Here is a 21,258-nt window from a genome sequence, read left to right as displayed (position 1 = left end):
TGTATTCACAGCTTACTCATATGATTTGTTTGATATATGAACTAACGAGTAGCAATACTGAAATGTCATTTTCGATTGTCATGCGAGCTGTAATTGTTTTTTTAGGCGCTGAATTTGGCAAGAAAAAAACTGTTCAACATCAAGAGGAAGTACAAGTTCTCTGATATAGTCACCGAGTACCACGAGGCAGATACAGTGATGTGAGTATTAAGACTCCTTTTCTCCTTAACCGTTCTCCACATACAAATGGTGTTGCTGTACAGTCCATAAACCACATGTCATAAAGAAATCTAAAAGTATGTTTAGCTCTTGAGGCCTCTGCGAAATTGCAGACATAATGATAATAATTTAGTGGGTGCTTATATTTGTCCTATTTCAAAGTGTTTTTATTCTCCCTGAGACACCCTTGGAGAGTGGGGTCGTCACAGCCAGGGTCTGCCATGCAACAGTAACCCTGGAGCAATACGGGTTAAGTACCTTACTCAAAGGCACATCGACAGATTTTACACATGGTCAGTTCTGGGATTCGAACTAGCAACCTTTCGGTTACTGGCACGATGCTCTAACCGCTAGGCTACCTGACGCCAGGCTACACGATGATACGTCTCTTTGTTTTGCTCTGACACTTCTAGTGTCCTAGCCTGGAATCCAAACTGATATGCTTTGTTTCACCATTGAAATGGAACATATCCATTTGAATTCCAGGCTAATACTCTCCACCCCATCAGGGAGTTCGACTGGGACGTGTTCAGACTAAAGCGACCTCTCCAGCCTCAGCGTGTGAAGAGGAAGATCATTCCTACCTGCTCCCTCTCAGACGGGGACCTGAGGATCCATGTTGCCATCAACAATGCCCAGGGCCTGCCTGTTCGCCAGGAGGCTTTCCTCAAGTATTGATCCAAGTTCTACCCATCCTACTACTTTTACAACTACTACTATAGCTTCCAGCGTAAAACCTATGATATTACTATAACAAATACCTCTACTTCTACTATCATCACTTTACAGTACACCCAACCCAATACTACTTGTACTATTAGCTGAACATATTCGCTATATCTACAAAACAGTTGGCAACTTGCCTTAACAACCCCACATTGGCAGATACTTCAGCTTCTCATGCCTGCAGCTATCCTAATAGAATTCTTACTGTACTGTACAATGCGTGATGTAATGATCCTCTTATCCAATTCTAGCAAAGATAAAAAACCTTTTGACTGAATTTCCTCCCCCACTTGACAACCACGCTCATAGAGAACATCATCAAAAATAGACACTACTTTCTATTTCCTTGACAACGCAGTCCCATCTGTGTGGAAGCAGGTCTAATGAGTTGTGTTTTGTGTACCTTTAAGGGAGATCCACGCAAGAGGCTCCTGCTGTGGTCTGTCTAGCAGCAGCAGACACAACATGAAAAGCAGCTCGGAAAAGGCTGTCCTACAGGTAAAATGGTAGAGGTAGCACATATTTGGTGCTAAAATATCACAGACAGAGACATGATCGCCGTATATTGAATATTGAAACAGAATTCAAAATTGCATGATTGACAGTCAGATACTACCGGATTACGAACATGAACTTATTTTCCTGATAGCTTTTTGTTGTTGTTGCCGTATAGGCCGTTGACATGACATACTGTATATAACAATATGGTTATGTAGGTTCATAACAGGTACAGTAGGTTGAGTTTGTCCCATGGTTGTGCCAGGCTCAGGTTCAGCCCTTCGTGGAGGTTAGGTTTCAGGAGACAACATATGAGAGCAGCGTAGAGCAGGGACACAACCCATGCTGGAGGGAAGAGTTCACCCTGGAGTTTAAGTACTGTCCTAATTCACTGTTAATTCCATCTCCAACTGGCTCCACAAGTGAATACTGTGTGCATCCTTACACATGTGACTGTACTGTTCGTGCTAATAAAATCACATTTCAGAAATGTCAAATGTAATGTTCTCTCAGATCCTTAGGGGGTGATTATAGCCACGCAGGCCTTTCCAAAGTACAAGACGACATTGTCATCAATGTGTTTGATGAGATGTCCTGTCAAGTCATTGAGGTACTGTAAGCCTCAACCATGAAAGTACAATCACTATTCAAATGCCACTTCAAATCGCAGGGTGAACTGGAAATCAACATTCTGTCTATCCCATCTCCATCCCTCCCTTACTCTCTTTCATCTCACACGTGGGAAACCCAGAGCAGTTCTCTGAGAGGCTGTGGAGCCCAGGTGTTCTCTGGCAGACAGTGGCTGGGCTCGGTCACCTTACCCTTCAGATCTCTGCTGCAGCAATCCAAGGTACTGCTCTGCGCGCACACACACACGTTCAGGTGGTGCACAAGCCGGATAAAAGGATTTAAAGCCTGTCAGCTTTGTCCAACTTGGCCTAGTAATGTCGGTGAGTTGCTGTGGTTGCTTACTGTATGTGAACATGTCTTTGTATGTACGGTTGCCTTGTAGATAATTAACATTCTTATATTGTCTTCTCTGCGATCATAGGAAAAAGGTGCTAAGTAGAACCATATAGGGTTCTTCGGCTTGTCTCCATATGGGAACCCTTTTTGGTGGTAGGTAGAATCCTTTGCAGAGGGTTCTACCCAGAACCCTCTATGAAGGGTACTTCATAGAGCCCTCTTTAAATGGTTCTACTTAGAACCCTCCATGAAGAGTTCTTCCCTAGAACCCTTTATAAGTGGTTCTACAAAGAACCCTTTTATCATCTAAAGGTTCTTCCTAGAACCCTCTATGAAGGGTTCTACCAAGAACCCTTTTATCTTTGAAGGGTTCTTACTAGAACCTTGTACGAATGGTTCCACCAGCTTTACTATAACATTCTTTATGACAATACATTACATATAGTACCAGTCAAAAGTTTGGACACACCTACTCATTCAAGGGTTTTTCTTTATTTTTACTATTTTCTACATTGTAGAATAGTAGTGAAGACATCAAAACTATGAAAATACACATGGAATCATGTAGTAATCAAAAATAAAAAAATTCATAAATCACAGAAGACAGAAATCATGGCAAAGATGTCAACTATAAAAGCTGAAGAACATACGCACATCCAGGTACTTTCCGCGGGTGCTGGAGTTGTTGGCAAACTCATGGAAAACGCCGCACACTGCCGCTCATGCTCCCAGGTGATATTTATTTACAACGGTTCGACCCTTAGGTCTTCATCAGGCATCCATATCCCAGGTGGGGGTGAATGGTCCTATATATAGGGGCAGTACTCAGAGACATCACTTCCTGAAACATGGGGGGGGAAAATTCTGAAACATAGTTTCATAATATTAACATTCAATATATCAAAATATATGATCATACACAGAGAATGTGATCAATATTTATAGTAATATACATACAATATTCAATTAGGATAAAAAAAACACAGTTTAGATATTGAAACTATAAAAACAGTTTCAATCAAACTCCTCATTAAGGCCAAGAGGAGACGGTGTGTTCAGCCTGTGGATCCAGAAAGATTCCCTTTGAAGAAGTTTCCTCTCAATGTCCCCTCCCCTGCGTGACATCTTGACCATTTATATTCCAATGTATCTCAGAGAACTAATAGGATGTCCAGCTTGTACAAAATGTGCAGCCACCGGATTGTTTTGTCTCATAGGTTTCGTATATTGCTGCGGTGCTCACTGATCTGTGTCTTAAGGCTTCTACGGGTTTTCTCTATGTAGGACATTTCAACATGTAAATAACATTGGTGGACATGCAGGTAATCAGGCCCTTGATCTTAAATCTTTGTCCTGTGCGGGGTGGGTAAAGGAGTTACATTTGTACGTAAAGCTGCATTGAGCACATTGGCCACATTCGTAATTACCCTCAGGAACCTTGTCCAAAAAAGTTTCCCTTTTCTCTGGTGGGTAATCAGATTTAACCACAATATCTCTCACCTTTTGGAGGTGTTTTAAAAACCATACGTGGGGTATATTTAAAAATGGGCTTCCTGATAATGTCCTTAAATGCCTTCCCCAATGCTGAGTATTGGGTAAAGCATGATGGGACATGGTTTTAGGTTTTTAGAAGGACTAACAATACTAACAATACTCAGCATTGGGGAAGGCATTTAAGGACATTATCAGGAAGCACTGGTACATTATTGAATCTGACCCACAACTGAAACCCAATTTTAAATATTCCCCACGTTTGGTTTTTAAAACACCTCCAAAAGGTGAGAGATATTGTGGTTAAATCTGATTACCCACCAGAGAAAAGGGAAACTTTTTTGGACAAGGTTCCTGAGGGTAATTACAAATGTGGCCAATGTGCTCAATGCAGCTTTACGTGCAAATGTAAGTAATTTACTCACCCTGCACAGGACAAAGGTATTGGACATTGGAATATGGAATAATCAAGATGTCACGCAGGGGAGGGGACATTGAGAGGAAACTTCTTCAAAGGGAATCTTTCTGGATCCACAGGCTGAACACACCGTCTCCTCTTGGCCTTAATGAGGAGTTTGACTTGAAACTGTTTTTATAGTTTCAATAAGTCTGAATTGTGTGTTTTTTTTTTAATCCTAATTGAATATTGTATGTGTATGTATATTACTATAAATATTGATCACATTCTCTGTGTATGATCATATATTTTGATACATTGAATGTTAATATTGTGAAACTGTTTTACATTTTTTACCCCCATGTTTCAGGAAGTGATGTCACTGAGTACTGCCCCTATATATAGGACCTTCCGCCCCCACCTGGGATATGGATGCCTGATGAAGACCTAAGGGTCGAAACGTTGTAAATAAATATCACCTGGGAGCATGAGCGGCAGTGTGCGGCGTTTTCCTTTCTGTTTTCCAAAGATATCAACTATGTCAGTGTTGTATATGTAAAATGATTAAGGTACTAGATACATGCACAAATATTCCTATATAGGTACAATTTCAAACATTCTAACACCTATCTTTTTAAACTTATCCGATTACTAAAAGTTTAAACACTGAGGTAAAGAGTAAACGCTCAGGTACTTCAGACGAAAACGTTTCTTGGTTGAAACCTATCCCTCTTCAAAGAATCCTTTTGGAACCCTTTTATCTAAGAGTCAACTCCCACATATCTTATCATTTGATAGGTGTATGAGAAACTGACCATCTGTACCCCACCGACCCTACTGGGCTACATGTGGACAGGGGAAGACATGGTCAATGACCAGGGCATAGAGATACCCTCGAGAAGAGATACCAGTTTCATGAATGTCTTCATCACTTTGGATCCAGCCATCTCTCTGAGTGATGACCAGACAGCAAAGGCAAATTATTTTCATGTTTAATACTGTTACATTTTAAAGAGGTACTATGTTCTAAAACCTCTTTGCCTTCAACTAAAAACACTTAATTGTCATTTGATTTAGATTTTTGCTGTGGAAGATATTGATTGATAAGATATGGAATATATTTACTTTAATCAGCGTCCATTATTTTGATGGGCTTATGTTTAATGTCATGACTACTGTGATTGATAACCAACTGTACAACTGCATCAGAACACACATCCATGGAAATGTACTATTTGCCCTCTTCACATTTAGTATGGTGACCAGAAGCCCCTTTGGCTGGTGAGTATCAGTCCAATTTGTATTGCTTAGCCTAAATGATAAGTCACCCTTTTCCATGCACTGCTGCTGCTCCTACAGAATTCTGTGTTTGTATCTGTCTCCGCATAGTTTTCCACAGACGAGGATGAGGACTTGCTGGACTTGACCTATGAGTATGAGAAGCAGTGTAAGGTGGCCGCAGGCCGGGTGAAGAAGCGAGTCATAACCACAGTGATAAATAGTGAGGGGAGGCTTGTCCTGGCACACCGGTTCTTCAAGCCACTTCCTCCTCCACAGGAAGTTGTCCTGGACACCCCCGACAATAGCATGTCTGTTCTAGTAAGGCTCCAACATAACTAGACCTGGGTTCAAATACTATTTGAAATCTTTCAAACACTGAGCGTTTGCTTTAGTCTGCCTGGAGAGCCAGATGGGCTGGGTTTTCATTATTATTATTATTTTTTAACTTTTATAGAAAAACTCAATCAAGCCTAGCAAAAGTATTTCAAATGATTTAAAATAGTATTTGAACCCAGGTCTGACCATAACATCACTATCATTAGAATGATTCAACTCATAAGGTTCATGTCTGAAATATATATAAACAACATGGAATCATAATGAAAGCACAGTTGTATTCATTCTTTGGAAGTTTTACTTATTTGGAGTTGTTTGGATGGAACTCAGTTATTTTGTTTATATGCATTACATTAAAGGGCAATTCCACCACTTTTCAACCTCATATTCATCATCTCCAGCACCAAACCAGTGTCTACATATGTGAAAACAGCGTGTTTCTATGATCTGTGGTTAAAAAGATAAGAATAAAGAGCCTAAAAAAATGCTTCTCTGTGACAAAGGATAGATCGTTTTTTTTTAAATTGTGATTTTCAAAGCATGCAACGAGTTTCTAGCCCAAGGGAGGGTATTTTGTTGCTCCCCACATCACCGCAAATCTCAGTTTGAAAATCTGTTTTTAAAATGTTTTAACATTTGATAATGTCATCGGGTAGAACTTTTTAAATGTATATTTATTTCCTAAGAAAAACTGAATTGCACCGTTTTCACATATGACACTGGTATTGTGCTGGAGATAATGAAAATACCGTTGAAAAGAGGTGGAGTTGCCCTTTAATTGATTTAAATGGGCGTTATGTTGTGCTCTTAAAAATGTTTTGCTCTGTGTAACCCAGGAGAGGGTGGCAGCCTTTGTGTCCCTGATTCCCACCTTGTCCTTCCCATCTGACGTTGGTGACAGTGGGGACATGTGGCTCACCTCAGAGGTAAACAAACAGACCATGTTGTAGAATTAACATTTTGTTTCAGAGCCAAGACTTAAAACATCACTTATGTTCAGCAGATATTAAATACCAAGAAAAATACCAATAATTATCAACCTAGTTTGGTCAGCTTGTTGTTAACCCAGTGGTGCTTTTTTCATTCCTTATTGCACACCTTTGCTATACACAATAGCAATGCTTGGAGCTGGCTATGGGAAACGATGTCAGTTTGGCAGTTCTGCTGTGCAACTTCTTTCATGACCTGACAGTAAATGGGTGGCTTCTCCTGGGAACATCTGTCATAGAGGTAACAATTGACATGTACTGTTTAATGTACATTGCCTTCAGAAAGTATTCACACCCCTTGACTTTTTCCACATTTTGTTGTGTTACAAGGTGGGATTAAAATGATTTGTCATTTTTTGTCAATAATCTACACAAAATACTCTATAATGTCAAAGTGGAAGAAAAATAAACATTTGTATAAAAAATAAAACATATGAAAAATAAAACACTAATATATCTTGATTACATAAGTATTCAACCCCCCGAGTCAATACATGTTAGAATCACCTTTGGCAGCGATTAAAGTGGTGAGTCTTTCTGGGTAAGTCTCGAAGAGCTTTGTACACCTGGATTGTACAATATTTGCACATTATTACGAAAGAAAAATATTCAAGCTCTGTCAAGTTAGTTGTTGATCATTGCTAGACAGCCATTTTCAAGTCTTGCCATAGATTTTCAAGCCAATTTAAGTCAAAACTGTAACTAGGCCACTCGGGAACATTCCATGTCATCTTGGTTAGCAACTCCAGTGTATATTTGGGCTTGTGTTTTAGGTTATTGTCCTGCTTAAAGTTGAATTTGTCTCCCAGTGTCTGTTGGAAAGCAGACTGAACCAGGTTTTCCTCTAGGATTTTGCCTGTGCTTAGCTCTATTCTGTTTATTTTTATCCTAAAAAACTACAGTACCTAGTCCTTGGCAATGACAAGGATACCCAGAACATGATACAACTACCACCATGCTTGAAAATATGAAGAGTGTTACTCAGGGAAGGGATGTGTTGTGTTGGATTTGCAACAAACATAACCCTTTGTACTCAGGACATAAAGTTAATTTCTTTACCAAATATTTAGCATTTTCACTTTAGGGCCTTATTGCAAACAGGATGCATGTTTTGGAATATGTTTTATTCTGTACAGGCTTCCTTCTTTTCACTCTGTCATTTAGGTTAGTATTGTGGAGTAATTACAATGTTTTTGATCAATCCTCAGGTTTTCTCCTATCACAACCATTAAACTCTAACTGTTTTAACGTCACCCTTCGCCTCATGGTGAAATCCCTGAGCGGTTTCCTTCCTCTCCGGCAACTGAGTTAGGAAAGACACCTGTATCTTTGTAGTGACTGGGTGTATTGATACACCATCCGAAGTGTAATTAATAACTTCACCATGCTCAAAGGGATATTCAATGTCTGCTTTTTATTATTTCTACCAATCTACCAATAGGTACCCTTCTTTGCTAGGCATTGGAAAACCTCCCTTCTCTTTGTGGTTGAATCTGTGTTTGAAATTCACTGCTTGACAGAGGGACCTTACAGATGTGTGGGGTACAGAGATGAGATTGTCATTCAGAAATCATGTTAAACACACAGTGAGAGTCCATGCAACTTATGTGACTTGTTTAAGACATTTTCTGTTGTGTGCCCTAATGAACACAAACCTGCTCTCGTACAATGGGGAGGGTGTACTGTTTCCACTAGAAGACAAACAAAACAGTGTTTCCCTTATGATTTTTTTCAGCAGCGGTGGCAAAGGTAGAGGGAGAAGGTGACTGAGGTCACTTCTGGTAACTTTTTCAAAAGGACATTCTACTCCAAAATAAATTAAAATACAATTATGCTGACATCTGAAATATAATTTTCCCTTTAAAAGGGAAACAACCTGTAGCCCAACTGACGCAGCATAGCAGCTTTATATAAATGGGCTGAAGAAGCATGGGGTTGCCCATGCATATTTTTACTCCTGAACGTATTTAGGCTTGCCATAACAAATGGAATACTTTTGACTCAAGACATTTCAGCTTTTCATAAAATTAATTTGTCTAAAAACATAATTTCACTTTGACATTATGGGGTATTGTGTGTAGGCCAGTGACACAAAATCTCAATTTAAAATTCAGGCTGTAATACGACAAAATATGGAAAAAGTCAAGGGGCGTGAATACTTTCTGAAAGCACTGTATACATAAAACAACACAATTCACTCCTGTTCAAATCAATGTATTTGCGAGTCAGCTGAGAAAATAGACTACACCTTTAGTGCAGTGTATTTCATTGTATTCGTTTAACGGCAACACAGTAGCATTCATGTTTAGTTTTCTTTTTTTCAGGGAGAGACAGCCTATGTCCTTACTCAGGAGAACACTTGGTTTGTGTTGTGGAACCCCAGAGATGGGAAGCACTACCAGTCATACGACTCCTTCTGTCCTCTAAAGACTGTCGACTGTCTGGTCAATGGTGAAAATGTAAGAGTGGAGTCCATGGATATGAATACCCTCGGTGTGTTTCATTTATGTCATCCACTCAGGATTTTGTGTACGCGAGTTTAGTCAAAACAGATGTCAAATCAATAACTCCGTCCCAAAGTCCACTTCCCAACTGCTGTTCTTTGTCCCTACCCATGCTGTTTACTATGCTATCGTTGTGGCGACACTGCGTTCTACCAGTTATTCGATATGTTACAGTGTCATGAGACTGTGTTGTGACCTATAAATCAGTCAGTGATTGATACGGCTACATCATTATACCATCACGTGTGCATTCTATGCAAGTCTTGTTCACCAGCTGTGTGGCGCTCTAAAACTGTTGAAAGGGATCCTCGTCTTCAGCCGCTATCTTGACTAAATCTTAAAAGTTTTTAGGTGACGTGTCCATTGACCATAAATGTCATGTGCTTGATCTGACTGGATGTCTCTCAGGTGTGGTTCCATCTCCAACCAACAAGAAAGATGCCCATCACTTTTGACGTATCAAATAATGCCACATGGAAACCCTTATTCCCCAAAGGATTCAACTCGGACTCATCCTCAATGGTATTTCTAACCTAGTTTTTTTGCTACTGTAGTGTTTTTGACAAGACATACAACGTAAGATACGGTTCCAAACATTAGAGCCATAAGTTTTCCTCATTGAAAATTTGTGACAGTAGTGAAATATTTGAAAGTAGGTCATATTTGAAGAACATAACTTATTACTTCTATTGAGTCATGACTTGAGTCAACTGTGTACAGTAAATAAAAACTGCTCAATGCTAACTGTCAAATCTTACAGCCAACAGAAATTAAATACCGTCCCACTCAAATAGATCTGGTCAATCACCTTCAAAGAAGGTATGTTAATATGGATTCTATGTTTAAGGCTATGCATTGCTTTCATCTTAGAGCAAAACACAGGACAATTTCATTTATGGTCTTGTCTGTCCCATCCATGAATTTCATTCTTCAAACACAGGATGGAGAGGAAACTGAAAAGTTGTGTGATGGACTGGAGAAGCCCCCACCCTACACGCTGGAGCCCCCGCTGTGCAGCCATGCTCTCGGAGGTCATGCAGAAGCTTGAGAGGAACCCAGCCTCTGACTCAACAGCGCAAGAGATAGACAGGCTGCTGGACACCATGAAGGATTACAAGGTGAAATAGGCCTACCAGTAACCCTCTTTAATATGAAAAAGGGGAATCAGTGGATAGTATTTATTATGGACCAAATGGATTGAAACAGGAAGGGACTACCTAGACTGGTCCAATAAAAAGCTTACTTAGTATTCTGTTGTGTGTCCTGATGAACAACCCTGCTCTCATATAATGGGGAGGGTTTGATGTTTGAGAGTGTCCTTACATTTGATAGAAAACACAGGCCTTGAGAATAGAAATAGGTGGATACTGTTGTAAGACTTGCTACATGACTAATGACAGTGACCATTATTGGGTATACAATCCCCCAAAAATTTGATTAAAAAAACCCAATTACGTTCATCTTCCTTTTTCTAACTCGCCCCTATAATTTGTTTCAGCAGCGGTGGCAAAGGTAGCGGGAGAAGGTCACTTCTGTTGACTGCGAGGTCACTTCTGACTTTAAAAAGGACATTCTACTCCAAAATGAATCAAAATTGAAAAGACACCATCTGAAATGTAATTTTCCCTTTAAAAAAGCATTATAACCTGTAGCCCAACTGATAAAGAAAAGCGCCTTTCAATAAATATGAAAAAGCATGGGGTTGCCCATCATTTACATAATTGAAAAACCCCAAAAGACGATGCATAAAATGCTACTTACTACAAAAATACGTTGTAATTTGTCCCTCTGTTCTTAAATGCACATCTCGGCAGAAATATAGTTTATTTGTATAGGGGAAACACTGATTAACTGTGTGTTTTTAGGTGACTGGCTTCCCCATTCATATGGCATACCAAGACATGAGCACAGTGATCGAGGCTGTCTACAACACCAGAATCCACAGCACTGAGATCCCTGGGACAGAGTTTGCTCTCTCCACCTACATCCACCCATACCCCAACCACATCCTGTCGGTGTGGATATTCCTGGCAACGCTGGTCAAACACCAGCATGGCGTGTTCTACGTTCCTTCAGTACACTAGCACTGAGACACCCTGGTTGTGTTCATTAGGCACCAAATGGAAGGAAACTGACAAACGGGGAGGGACTACCTGGAACCCTTTATATATGTTTTAGTTTTTTTGCATGCCCGTATGAACAAAATCTCTGCCTTTCAGGGTCAGCTTTTCCTAGTTGTTTTTCTACTGTGGGAAAGGAATGCAGAGTGATTCAGACCAAGTGATTGAATCCACAAACTTGTACATAGTAAATTGTCCATACAAATGGTATTTGTTCAACCGTTGATTAGAACATATCTGGTATGTTTTCAAGTTCACAATATGGTTTATGAAATGTTTTAGGCAATATTTGTTGATGTATGCATAAAGCCTTATAGGCCAATTGATATACATACTACTGGCATTAGCAGTATGCCAATAATATGATGCATTATTAAAAATAAACCAGAAGTACAACTGACAGGCATTTTATTTAAAAGTACCATATTAGAAGTACACAGCGCTCGCTGCCATTCCGCATGCACAGGAAGGTGTTGACATGACACATTCCCTCCAAATTAGTGCTCGAAACACAAAACAAGAATGCAAACTATACTTCCTGAATATTGCAGAGAACACTGTTCAAGAGCAAAGGTGAGGGTAGTCAACATTAACACTTGAGGTAGCTTCTGGCAGAGTGATGCGTGTTCCTCTATCAAACTACCATATCTTACTACAAGCTGAAAGTAATCCCTCGAGTTCAATACTGATATAAGATTCCCATTATTACTCATGGCGGCAGGGAACGGAAAGATAACATACATTCAATGCTTCTGAGGTATCTTAGCTTAAATAAATGCAGCACAGTCTCTTGTCTATAGTGCAATTAAATTATAGCTAATGCAGAGAGTTGGGAAAACAACCCTTTGCACATGACAACCATGCTTGGTGATAACTCAATCATATTAGTTTTAAAAAGAAAATAACACCTTCGGCAGGTTAGCACCGGAATGATACATGACAAATAACTATATTGCACATTTGTGGAATCTTATATTGCACATCTAACCATAGAAGAAAGTGCTTAAATCGCATCATAACTTCTCAATTTAAAAAAAACATACCTGGTCCTGCTAATTAGTCTAATCCAAAGAGACGACATACCCATCCAGTCGCTCGCACTTTTTTACTTCCCATACTGTCATAGCTCTAACTTGGAGATCAAGCCATCACCTATCAAAGCAGGGAGCAGCACAGGAATAGTGCATATTGACCTGGTAGGCTCTGCTTGGAATGTTGGCCTTGCCATCCAGACCAGCAGAGATGGTCTGGGGGTGGCTGTGTGACGGGGCACCAGGGCCCTGCAGGGTGGCAGAGTGGGATACGTAGGAGGCCGGGCCGTGGCCTGGGGCTAGGGAAGGCTGGAGGGCCTGCTGAGGGTACTGGATGCTGGCCTGGTGCAGGTACTGAGGAGGCATGGTGGTGGTTGTCTGGCAAGGGGTATGGTACCCAGCCTGGCCCGGCTGCTGACCGGGTGGCTGGCACGTCTGCTTGTTGGCCTCCTTCACGTCGCTGTCATGAGCACTGACAAAGAAAGACCAAAAGTGACTTTCAAACGACTATCCTGTCAAGCCAGCAGCACAATTCTACAACCATGTTACTAAGATGGCAAGAGTGGACTTATTTTCTCAGGTTGCATCAAGGTCATTAGCCACCAAACGGAAAACATACTGAAGAGAGGGACTCCCTGGACTTGCCCCCAAGTTGCGAAACGTTTTTGTTTTGATAAGGTGTGCCTTAATAAACACGGCCCTGGTGTTAGGCAGTATTTGTCAGCAGGCAAGAGAGCCCAGCTGAGGACAGACACTCACATGAGCATTTTTTCTACACAGGGGACAAGATGATCCCAGCTGTATGCGGTGAGGCGCTGGAGCTGAGGTGGCCAGGAAGGGGATAGGCGCAGGATGATGCGAGAGGCTGCCACACAGGCAGCTGCCACCAGTGAGGGGGCGAACCTCAGAAACGCATGATCTGGAATAATAGCAAGTCATTAATCATCACCATGTATTGCACCAGAGTATTGTGCAACAAGGCTAGCTGCGTCTTTAAGTGCAAAAGGTGACATTACGCTCTTGTTCTTCCTAAAAATCATATTTTCAGAAGGCAAACACTGGTTTGAAAAACCGGTTATGATTAGCGAAAATAAAGATGTGGATTCCAATTAGCTGTTGAAGAAAACAGAACATAAAACATTACATTAATGGACAAGAACAGCAAGACATATTAAAACTAAGTACACATCGACCAAAGAACACCACGACCACTTCAAAAAATACGAGAAAAGAAAAATAAAGAAATTAGCAAGACTAATCTCAAATGTTCAAGTGCTTTGGTATGTAGACACTTCTGTTGTAGCTAAAGAAAACAGTTAAAGAATAATGTGGGTGTGTAGTGCAGGGCTCTCCAATTCTGTTCCTGGAGAGCTACCCTCCTGTAGGTTCACTCCGTCACCGGTTGTAACTAATCTGATTCAGTTGATCAACCAGCGAATTATTTGAATCAGGTGTGCTAGGTTAGGGTTGGAGCAAAAAAAAACAAATCAAATTTGATTGTCACACACGTTTAGCAGATGTTATTTAGAGTGCAGCGAAATGCTTGGGGAAAAAATAAAGGACTGTTGGCACCACCTTGGGTACCAACAGGACAGCATCTCTCCAGGAACAGAGCCCCGGTCTCTAAATGAAAACAGACAACTTTACCGGTGTTAACTAGACCAAACCTGCGAAAAACTGAAAACGGGATAAAACGTTTACATGCCACAGTATCTTATCCAGGTTTCTCATAACCGGGATACAAGCTTTTAACATGAATAATAACGGGATATTGGTGTGCATGTAAAAAATGGTCAGTCTCTCCACTGAACTAGGAGAGAGTGACATGGATGCTGTTGACATTGGCCCTCTGTCTACATTTGAGGCCAGATGTGGTGCTATGTTCTTGGCCAGCTGCAGCTTTTCTAGGTCCTTTTTTGACAGCTCTGCATTCACTGGTCCTAATAGTTGTCCTATAAGCTTGTTAAGTAAATTATTGTATCTCTACAAATCAAGGATTATTTCTCATGTAATGGTCTGAACGGGTTTCCAGCATGCATACAAAGGGCATTCTACGAGTATGGCCTTAGCACAAATGACAGCTGATTGGTTAAAGAGTATAAATGACAGGAAGTTAGTTGGTGCAGTGTTAGATTTCAGTGCTGCTTTTGATAAAATTGATCATGAACTGTTACTAGGTAAACTCAAATATTTTAGGTCTGCAGCTCTATCCTGGATGGAAACCCATCTATCCAGGAGAAGGCAAAAAGTGTTCTTTAAAACAGTAAAGATATACACTGTGGTGATCCTCAAGGAAGCTGCCTAGGCCCACTTCTCTACTCTGGCTTTACTAAGGATTTACCTTCAGTAATGAACAAAGCAAGAGTGGTCATGTATGCTGATGACTTTAGTGTATAGCACAGCATCAGAATGTAATGAGCTAACAGATGTACTGAGCAGGGAACTAAGAATGGCGTAGGAGTGGTTTGATATGAACAAATTGGGATTGAACATTTCTAAAACAAAATATTTGTATTTGGTTCAAGATCTATGCTTGCTGATGATCCCCAATTGGAATTTGTTGATGAATAGAACGCATGTAGAACGCAGCAGGTAGCCTAGTGGTTAGAGCGTTGGGCCAGTAATCGAAAGGTTGCTGGATCGAATCCCCGAGCCGACAAAGTAAAAATCTGTCGTTCTGCCCCTGAACAAGGCAGTTAACCCACTGTTCCTAGGTCGTCATTGAAAAGAAGAATTTGTTCTTAACTGAATTGCCTAGTTAAATAAAAAGAAAAAAAAGAAAAAGTAGAGCAAGTGAAAAAAATGAAACTACTAGTTGTCATGTGGGACCCAGCTTTATCATGATCAGAACATAGATAATATTGTTATTAAGATGGTAAGGGAATTTCTGTTTCAAGAAAATGTTCAGAGTATGTAACATCTAGCACACGGAATCAGGCGATTCAATCCCTGGTCCTATCACACTTAGAGTACTGTCCAGTTATATGGTCATCTGCAGCTCAGAAAAATATTTTAAAAAGCTCCAGATTGCTCAAACAGGGCTGCCAGATTAGCTCTTAATTTCTCTATCCGTATGAATATTATCCAAATACATCAGAATCTCTCATGGCTTCACATTGAAAACAAATTCATATCCAGTCTTCGGATTTTCTTTAGGAATGTTTTTTTACGGTATTTTTCAGGCAAGTTAGTACATACAAGCAACACGCATAACCATCAGGGCAGCTAAGACAACCCAAGGCAAGGACAAATCACCTTAAATCTACAATTTTATATAGAGCCACAGCTGAATGGAACTCTTTACCAATCCATATTTCTCAGGCAAAAAGTAAATCCACCGTCAAGAAAAAATAAAACATCTAATGCGATAAACCATATGACTGGACAGGAAATAGAAAGCATCAACTGAATTGTTAAATGTGTTTCCTGACAGGTATTTTGTCTATTGTCTACTTGTTGAATGTTTGTGAAGTCTTGATTTGTGGTTGTTTGTAATGTCTTGTTAATTGGTGTTGGAACCCAGGAAGATTAGCTAGCGCTACAGCATTAGGTAATGGGGATCCTAATAAAAATGACAAAATTACTTTTGTTTGCATGCATGAGTGTTAAAAAAAGCAAAGCGTCTAGCAAAGCACCCCCCCCCCCATCTTTACAACAATAGAATCAATATGCTTTGACCATGACAGTTTACAATCTAATATAACACCAAGAAGTTTAGTGTCTTCTTGCTCAGCCACATTATCCATTACCAGATTCAGCTGAGGTCCAGTACCTTGGGAGTGTTTGGTACTAAATAATGCATTTCGATCTGTTCAGGGCTAGTTTATTCCTAGCCACCTATTCTAAAATTGAACCTAACTCTTTAGGGTTGCAATGACTTCACTAGCTGTGGGTGCTGACATGTATAGTGTTGCATCATCTACGTACAAACACAGGCTTTGTGTAACGCTAACAGTAGATCATTAGTAAAAATAGGTAACAGTAAAGGGCCTTGACAGCTCCCTTACGGAATACCACACTTTACATGTTTTACGTTAGAGAAGCTTCCAATAAAGAAAAGACAGTTTGATTAGATAATCTGGCATATCATGGATAGAGAGCTATGTTAAGCCATCAATAATAAAAGGCTGCACTAAAATATAACTACACAGCTCCCACAATCTTATCAGTATCACCATTTTTTTTTTCAGCCAATCATCAGTCATTTGTGTCAGTGCAGTACATGTTGTGTCCTTCCCTAGAAGTGTGCTGAAAGTCAGTAAAATTGTTTACAGAGAAATGGCATTATATCTGGTCAAACAATCTTTTCCATAAGTTTTCTAAGAACTGTAAGCAAGCTGATTGTTAGGCTGTTAGAAGCCAGGAAAGGGAGCTTTAACATTTTTGGATAGCAGCATGACTTCCCTCCAGGTCTGTGGACAAACACTTTTCTCTAAAGATGTAGCAAAAAGGAGTGGCAACATAGTCCGCTATCATCCTCAGTATTTTTCCAAATGTATATATACATTAGTTGAAGTATAGTTTTGGGAAGTCGGTTAGGACATCTACTTTGTGCATGACACAAGTCATTTATCCAACAATTGTTTACAGACAGATTATTTCACTGTATCACAATTCCAGGGGGTCAGAAGTTTACATGCACTAACTTGACTGTGCCTTAAAACAGCTTGGAAAATTCCAGAAGATGTCATGGCTAGAAGCTTCTGATAGGCTAATTGACATAATTTGAGTCAATTGGAGGTGTACCTGTAGATGTATTTCAAGGCCTACCTTCAAACTCAGTGCCTCTTTGCTTGACATGATGGGAAAATCAAAAGAAATCAGCCAAGACATCAGAAAAAAACATTTTTGACCTCCACAAGTCTGGTTCATCCTTTGGAGCAATTTCCAAATGCCTGAAGGTACCACGTTTATCTGTACAAACAATAGTATGCAAGTATAAACACCATGGGACCACACAGCAGTCATACCGCTCAAGAAGGAGACGCCTTCTGTCTCCTAGAGATGAACTTTGGTGCGAAAAGTGCAAATAAATCCACGGAACAGCAGCAAAGGACCTTGTGAAGATGCTGGAGGAAACAGGCACAAAAGTATCTATATCCACTGTAAAACGAGTCCTATATCGACATAACCTGAAAGGCCGCTCAGGAAAGAAGCCACTGCTCCAAAACCGCCATAAAAAAGCCAGACTACGGTTTGCAACTGCACATGGGGACAAAGACCGTACTTTTTGGAGAAATGTCCTCTGGTCTGTGAAACTAAAATAGAACTGTTTGGCCATAATGACCATCGTTATGTTCGGAGGAAAAAGGGGGAGGCTTGCAAGCGAAGAACACCTTCCCAACCGTGAAGCACGGGGGTGGCAGCATCATGTTGTGGGGGTGCTTTGCTGCAGGAGGGACTGGTGCACTTCACAAAATAGATGGCATCATGAAGTAGGAAAATTATGTGGATATATTGAAGCAACATCAAGACAGTCAGGAAGTTAAAGCTTGGTCGCAAATGGGTCTTTCAAATGGACAATGACCCCAAGCATACTTCCAAAGTTGTGGCAAAATGGCTTAAGGACAACAAAGTCAACGTATTGGAGTGGCCATCACAAAGCCCCGACTTCAATACTATAGAAAATTTGTGGGAAGAACTGAAAAAGCATGTGCAAGCAAGGAGGCCTACAAACCTGACTCAGTTACACCAGCTCTGTCAGGAGGAATGGGCCAAAATTCACCAAATTTATTGTGGGAAGCTTATGGAAGGCTACCCGAAACATTTGACCCAAGTTAAATTGTTTAAGGGCAATGCTACCAAATACTAATTGAGTGTATGTAAACTTCTGACACACTGGGAATGTGATGAAAGAAATAAAAGCTGAAATAAATTATTATTATTCTGACATTTCAGTCTTAAAATAACGTGGTGATCCTAACTGACCTATGACACATTTTTACTAGGATTACATGTCAGGAATTGTGAACTGAGTTTAATGCATTTGGCTAAGGTGTATGTAAACTTCCGACTTCAACTGGATGTGGACACCGCTTCAAATTGGTGGATTCAGCCATTTCTGCCACATCAGTTGCTAAGAGGTGTATAAAATCGAGCACACAGCCATACAATTGCCATAGACAAACATTGGCAGTAGAATGGTCTTATTGAAGATCTGTTGACTTTCAACGTGGCGCCGTCATAGGATGCCACATTTTTAACAAGTCAGTTCATCAAATGTCTGCCCTGGTCAACCGTAAGTGCTGTATTTGTGAAGTGAGGAACTATTGTCACTCAATGGATGTAAAAACATGTTGTTTACTTGCCGTTTGAGGTGAAGAAAAATTCAGAAGCTCCATGGGCAAATTTACAGTGTATTCGGAAAGTATTCAGACCCCTTGACTTGTTCCACCTTGTTACGTTACAGCCTTATTCTAAAATGGATTAAGTCATGGGGGTTTTCCCCTCGAACTACACACAACACCCAATCATGACAAATTTCAAAAACAGGGTTTGAAATTTTAGAAAATTTTAAATAAATACCAGAAATAGCTTATTTATTCAGACCCTTTGCTATGAGACGCAATTGAGCTCAGGTGCAGCTCGTTTCCATTGATCATCCTTGAGATGTTTCTACAACTGGATTGGAGTCCACCTGTGGTAAATTTAATTGATTGACATGATTTGGAAAGGCACACACACACACGGTCCCACAGTTGACAGTGCATGTCAGAGCAAAAACAAAGCCATGAGGTTGAAGGAATTGTCCGTAGAGCACCGAGACAGGATTGTAACCCGATGTTCGCACTGACAGAGCTCAAGAGTTCCTCAGTGGACAACCATCTGTGCTGCATTCCACCAAATCAGGCCTTTATGGTTCAGTGGCCAGACAGAAGCCACTCCTCAGTAAAAGGCATATGACAGCCTGCTTGGAGTTTGCCAAAAGGCACCTAAAGGACTCTGACCATATGAAAAAACATTCTCTGGTCTGATGAAACAAAGATGGCACTCTTTGGTCAATGCCAAGCGTCATGTCTGGAGGAAACCTGGCACCATCCCTACAGTGACGCATGGTGGCAGCATCATGCTGTGGGGATGTTTTTCAGTGGCAGGGACTGGGAGACTAGTCAGGATTGAGGGAAAGATGAATGGAGCAAAGTACAGAGATTCTTGATGAAAACCTGCTCCAGAGCACTCAGGACCTCAGACTGGGGTGAAGGTTCACCTTCAACAGGTATGACCCTAAGCACACATCCAAGACAACACAGGTGTGGCTTTGGGACAAGTCTCAATGTCCTTGAGTGGCCCAGCCAGAGCTCGGACATCTCTGGAAAGACCTGAAAATAGCTGAGCAGCAACGCTCCCCATCCAACCTGACAGCGCTTGAGAGGATCTGCAGAGAAAAATAGGAAAAACTCAAAATACAGGGGTGCCAAGCTTATAGTGTCATACCCAAGACTCGAGGCTGTAATTGCTGCCAAAGGTGCTTCAACAAAGTATTGAGTAAAGGGTCTGAATACTTATGTAAATATCACATTTCCATTTTTTCTAAACCCGTTTTTGCTTTGTCATTATGGGGTATTGTGTGTAGATTGAGGGAAGCATTTATTTTAAAATAAGGCTGTAACAAAATGTGGAAAAAGGGGTCTGAATACTTTCCAAATGCACTGTATAAGTCTACATCCTTACTCAACATTCACAGGAGCCCTTTAAACAAAATACAATAAATGGACAACTCATAAAAGGAATGAAATAAACCAAAACCTGTTTCTCACAAGTGTTGCCTAGGTTGTGCGCATTGCAAACATGTCCACTGTAAAAGACTAATAATACATTAAATGCATTAACAGAAATTACAGTAACCAAACAAACATTGCAGAATAGAAATGGGAATTAACGGTAAATGTATTACTGGTGTGCCATCCCTGCGGCCTCCGCAACGGATTAGTCCACTGAGACAGACATCAAGACATGTGCCATGAAATAAATATATCATTATTTTGTTTTTTGCAACTGCTCGACAAAAAAAAAATATATTGGTCGACCAACAGCCTAATCGAGCAGTCGACTAAAATTGGGTCATCCCTAACGGACAGCAACCATTTCCCCACCTCTCCCACACTAACTTTACAACATTACAATGCTTTTCTTTCATTAGGTATTTTATGCATGAATGATGGTTCGCAGTGTGCCCACTCTGGCAATTATTTTAATGATTTCAATGGCAATGTCATAAGGATTTGTGATGAATGAGCCATCCGATTCAATGAAAGATGGAGTTTGAATTAGTCTTTCTTGCCATAATTTCATTTAAAAAGTACTCCAAAGCTTTTTTCAATCATACTTCCATCATATAGAGTGAGGGAAAAAGGGTTTGATCCCCTGCTGATTTTGTAAGTTTGCCCACTGACAAAGAAATGATCAGTCTATAATTTTAATGGTAGGTTTATATGAACAGTGAGAGACAGAATAACAACAAAAATATCCAGAAAAAACTATGTCAAAAATGTTCAACTGATTTGCGTTTTAATGAGGGAAATAAGTATTTGACCCCCTCTCAATCAGAAAGATTTATGGCTCCCAGGTGTCTTTTATACAGGTAATGAGCTGAGATTAGGAGCACACTCTTAAAGGGAGTGCTCCTAATCTCAGTTTGTTACCTGTATAAGACACCTGTCCACAGAAGCAATCAAATCAGATTCCAAACACTCCACCATG

General features: G+C 40.4%; 2 protein-coding genes across 3 annotated transcripts in view; one reads left to right on the top strand and one right to left on the bottom strand.

Moving 5' to 3' along the window:
• Positions 1-11,925, top strand: part of LOC115193968 (coiled-coil and C2 domain-containing protein 2A-like) — a 27,140-nt gene extending 15,215 nt beyond the window's left edge. Inside the window, exons 20-34 of the mRNA XM_029753143.1 lie at positions 106-200; positions 729-890; positions 1,356-1,443; positions 1,709-1,818; positions 1,957-2,053; positions 2,195-2,293; positions 5,096-5,272; positions 5,552-5,578; positions 5,687-5,896; positions 6,751-6,840; positions 7,031-7,144; positions 9,228-9,929; positions 10,168-10,226; positions 10,348-10,525; positions 11,273-11,925. Of these exons, the coding sequence (XP_029609003.1) occupies positions 106-200; positions 729-890; positions 1,356-1,443; positions 1,709-1,818; positions 1,957-2,053; positions 2,195-2,293; positions 5,096-5,272; positions 5,552-5,578; positions 5,687-5,896; positions 6,751-6,840; positions 7,031-7,144; positions 9,228-9,446 (1,488 nt within the window). The 3' untranslated portion in view covers positions 9,447-9,929; positions 10,168-10,226; positions 10,348-10,525; positions 11,273-11,925. The remainder of the gene's footprint in view (positions 1-105; positions 201-728; positions 891-1,355; positions 1,444-1,708; positions 1,819-1,956; positions 2,054-2,194; positions 2,294-5,095; positions 5,273-5,551; positions 5,579-5,686; positions 5,897-6,750; positions 6,841-7,030; positions 7,145-9,227; positions 9,930-10,167; positions 10,227-10,347; positions 10,526-11,272) is intronic.
• The window catches only part of ccnj (cyclin J), a 22,347-nt gene continuing 13,007 nt past the window's right edge, over positions 11,919-21,258 (bottom strand). For both annotated transcript variants that reach the window (XM_029753145.1, XM_029753144.1), the window contains exons 5-6: positions 13,318-13,477; positions 11,919-13,030 (exon numbers count right to left, since the gene is read on the bottom strand). In XM_029753145.1, the coding sequence (XP_029609005.1) occupies positions 12,676-13,030; positions 13,318-13,477 (515 nt within the window). In that variant the 3' untranslated portion in view covers positions 11,919-12,675. The remainder of the gene's footprint in view (positions 13,031-13,317; positions 13,478-21,258) is intronic.

This window comes from Salmo trutta, chromosome 5 (genome assembly GCF_901001165.1).
Source record: "Salmo trutta chromosome 5, fSalTru1.1, whole genome shotgun sequence".
Classification (NCBI taxonomy): Eukaryota; Metazoa; Chordata; class Actinopteri; order Salmoniformes; family Salmonidae; genus Salmo; species Salmo trutta.
Note: the sequence above shows the minus strand (reverse complement) of the source record. Positions and strands in the feature narration are given on the sequence as shown.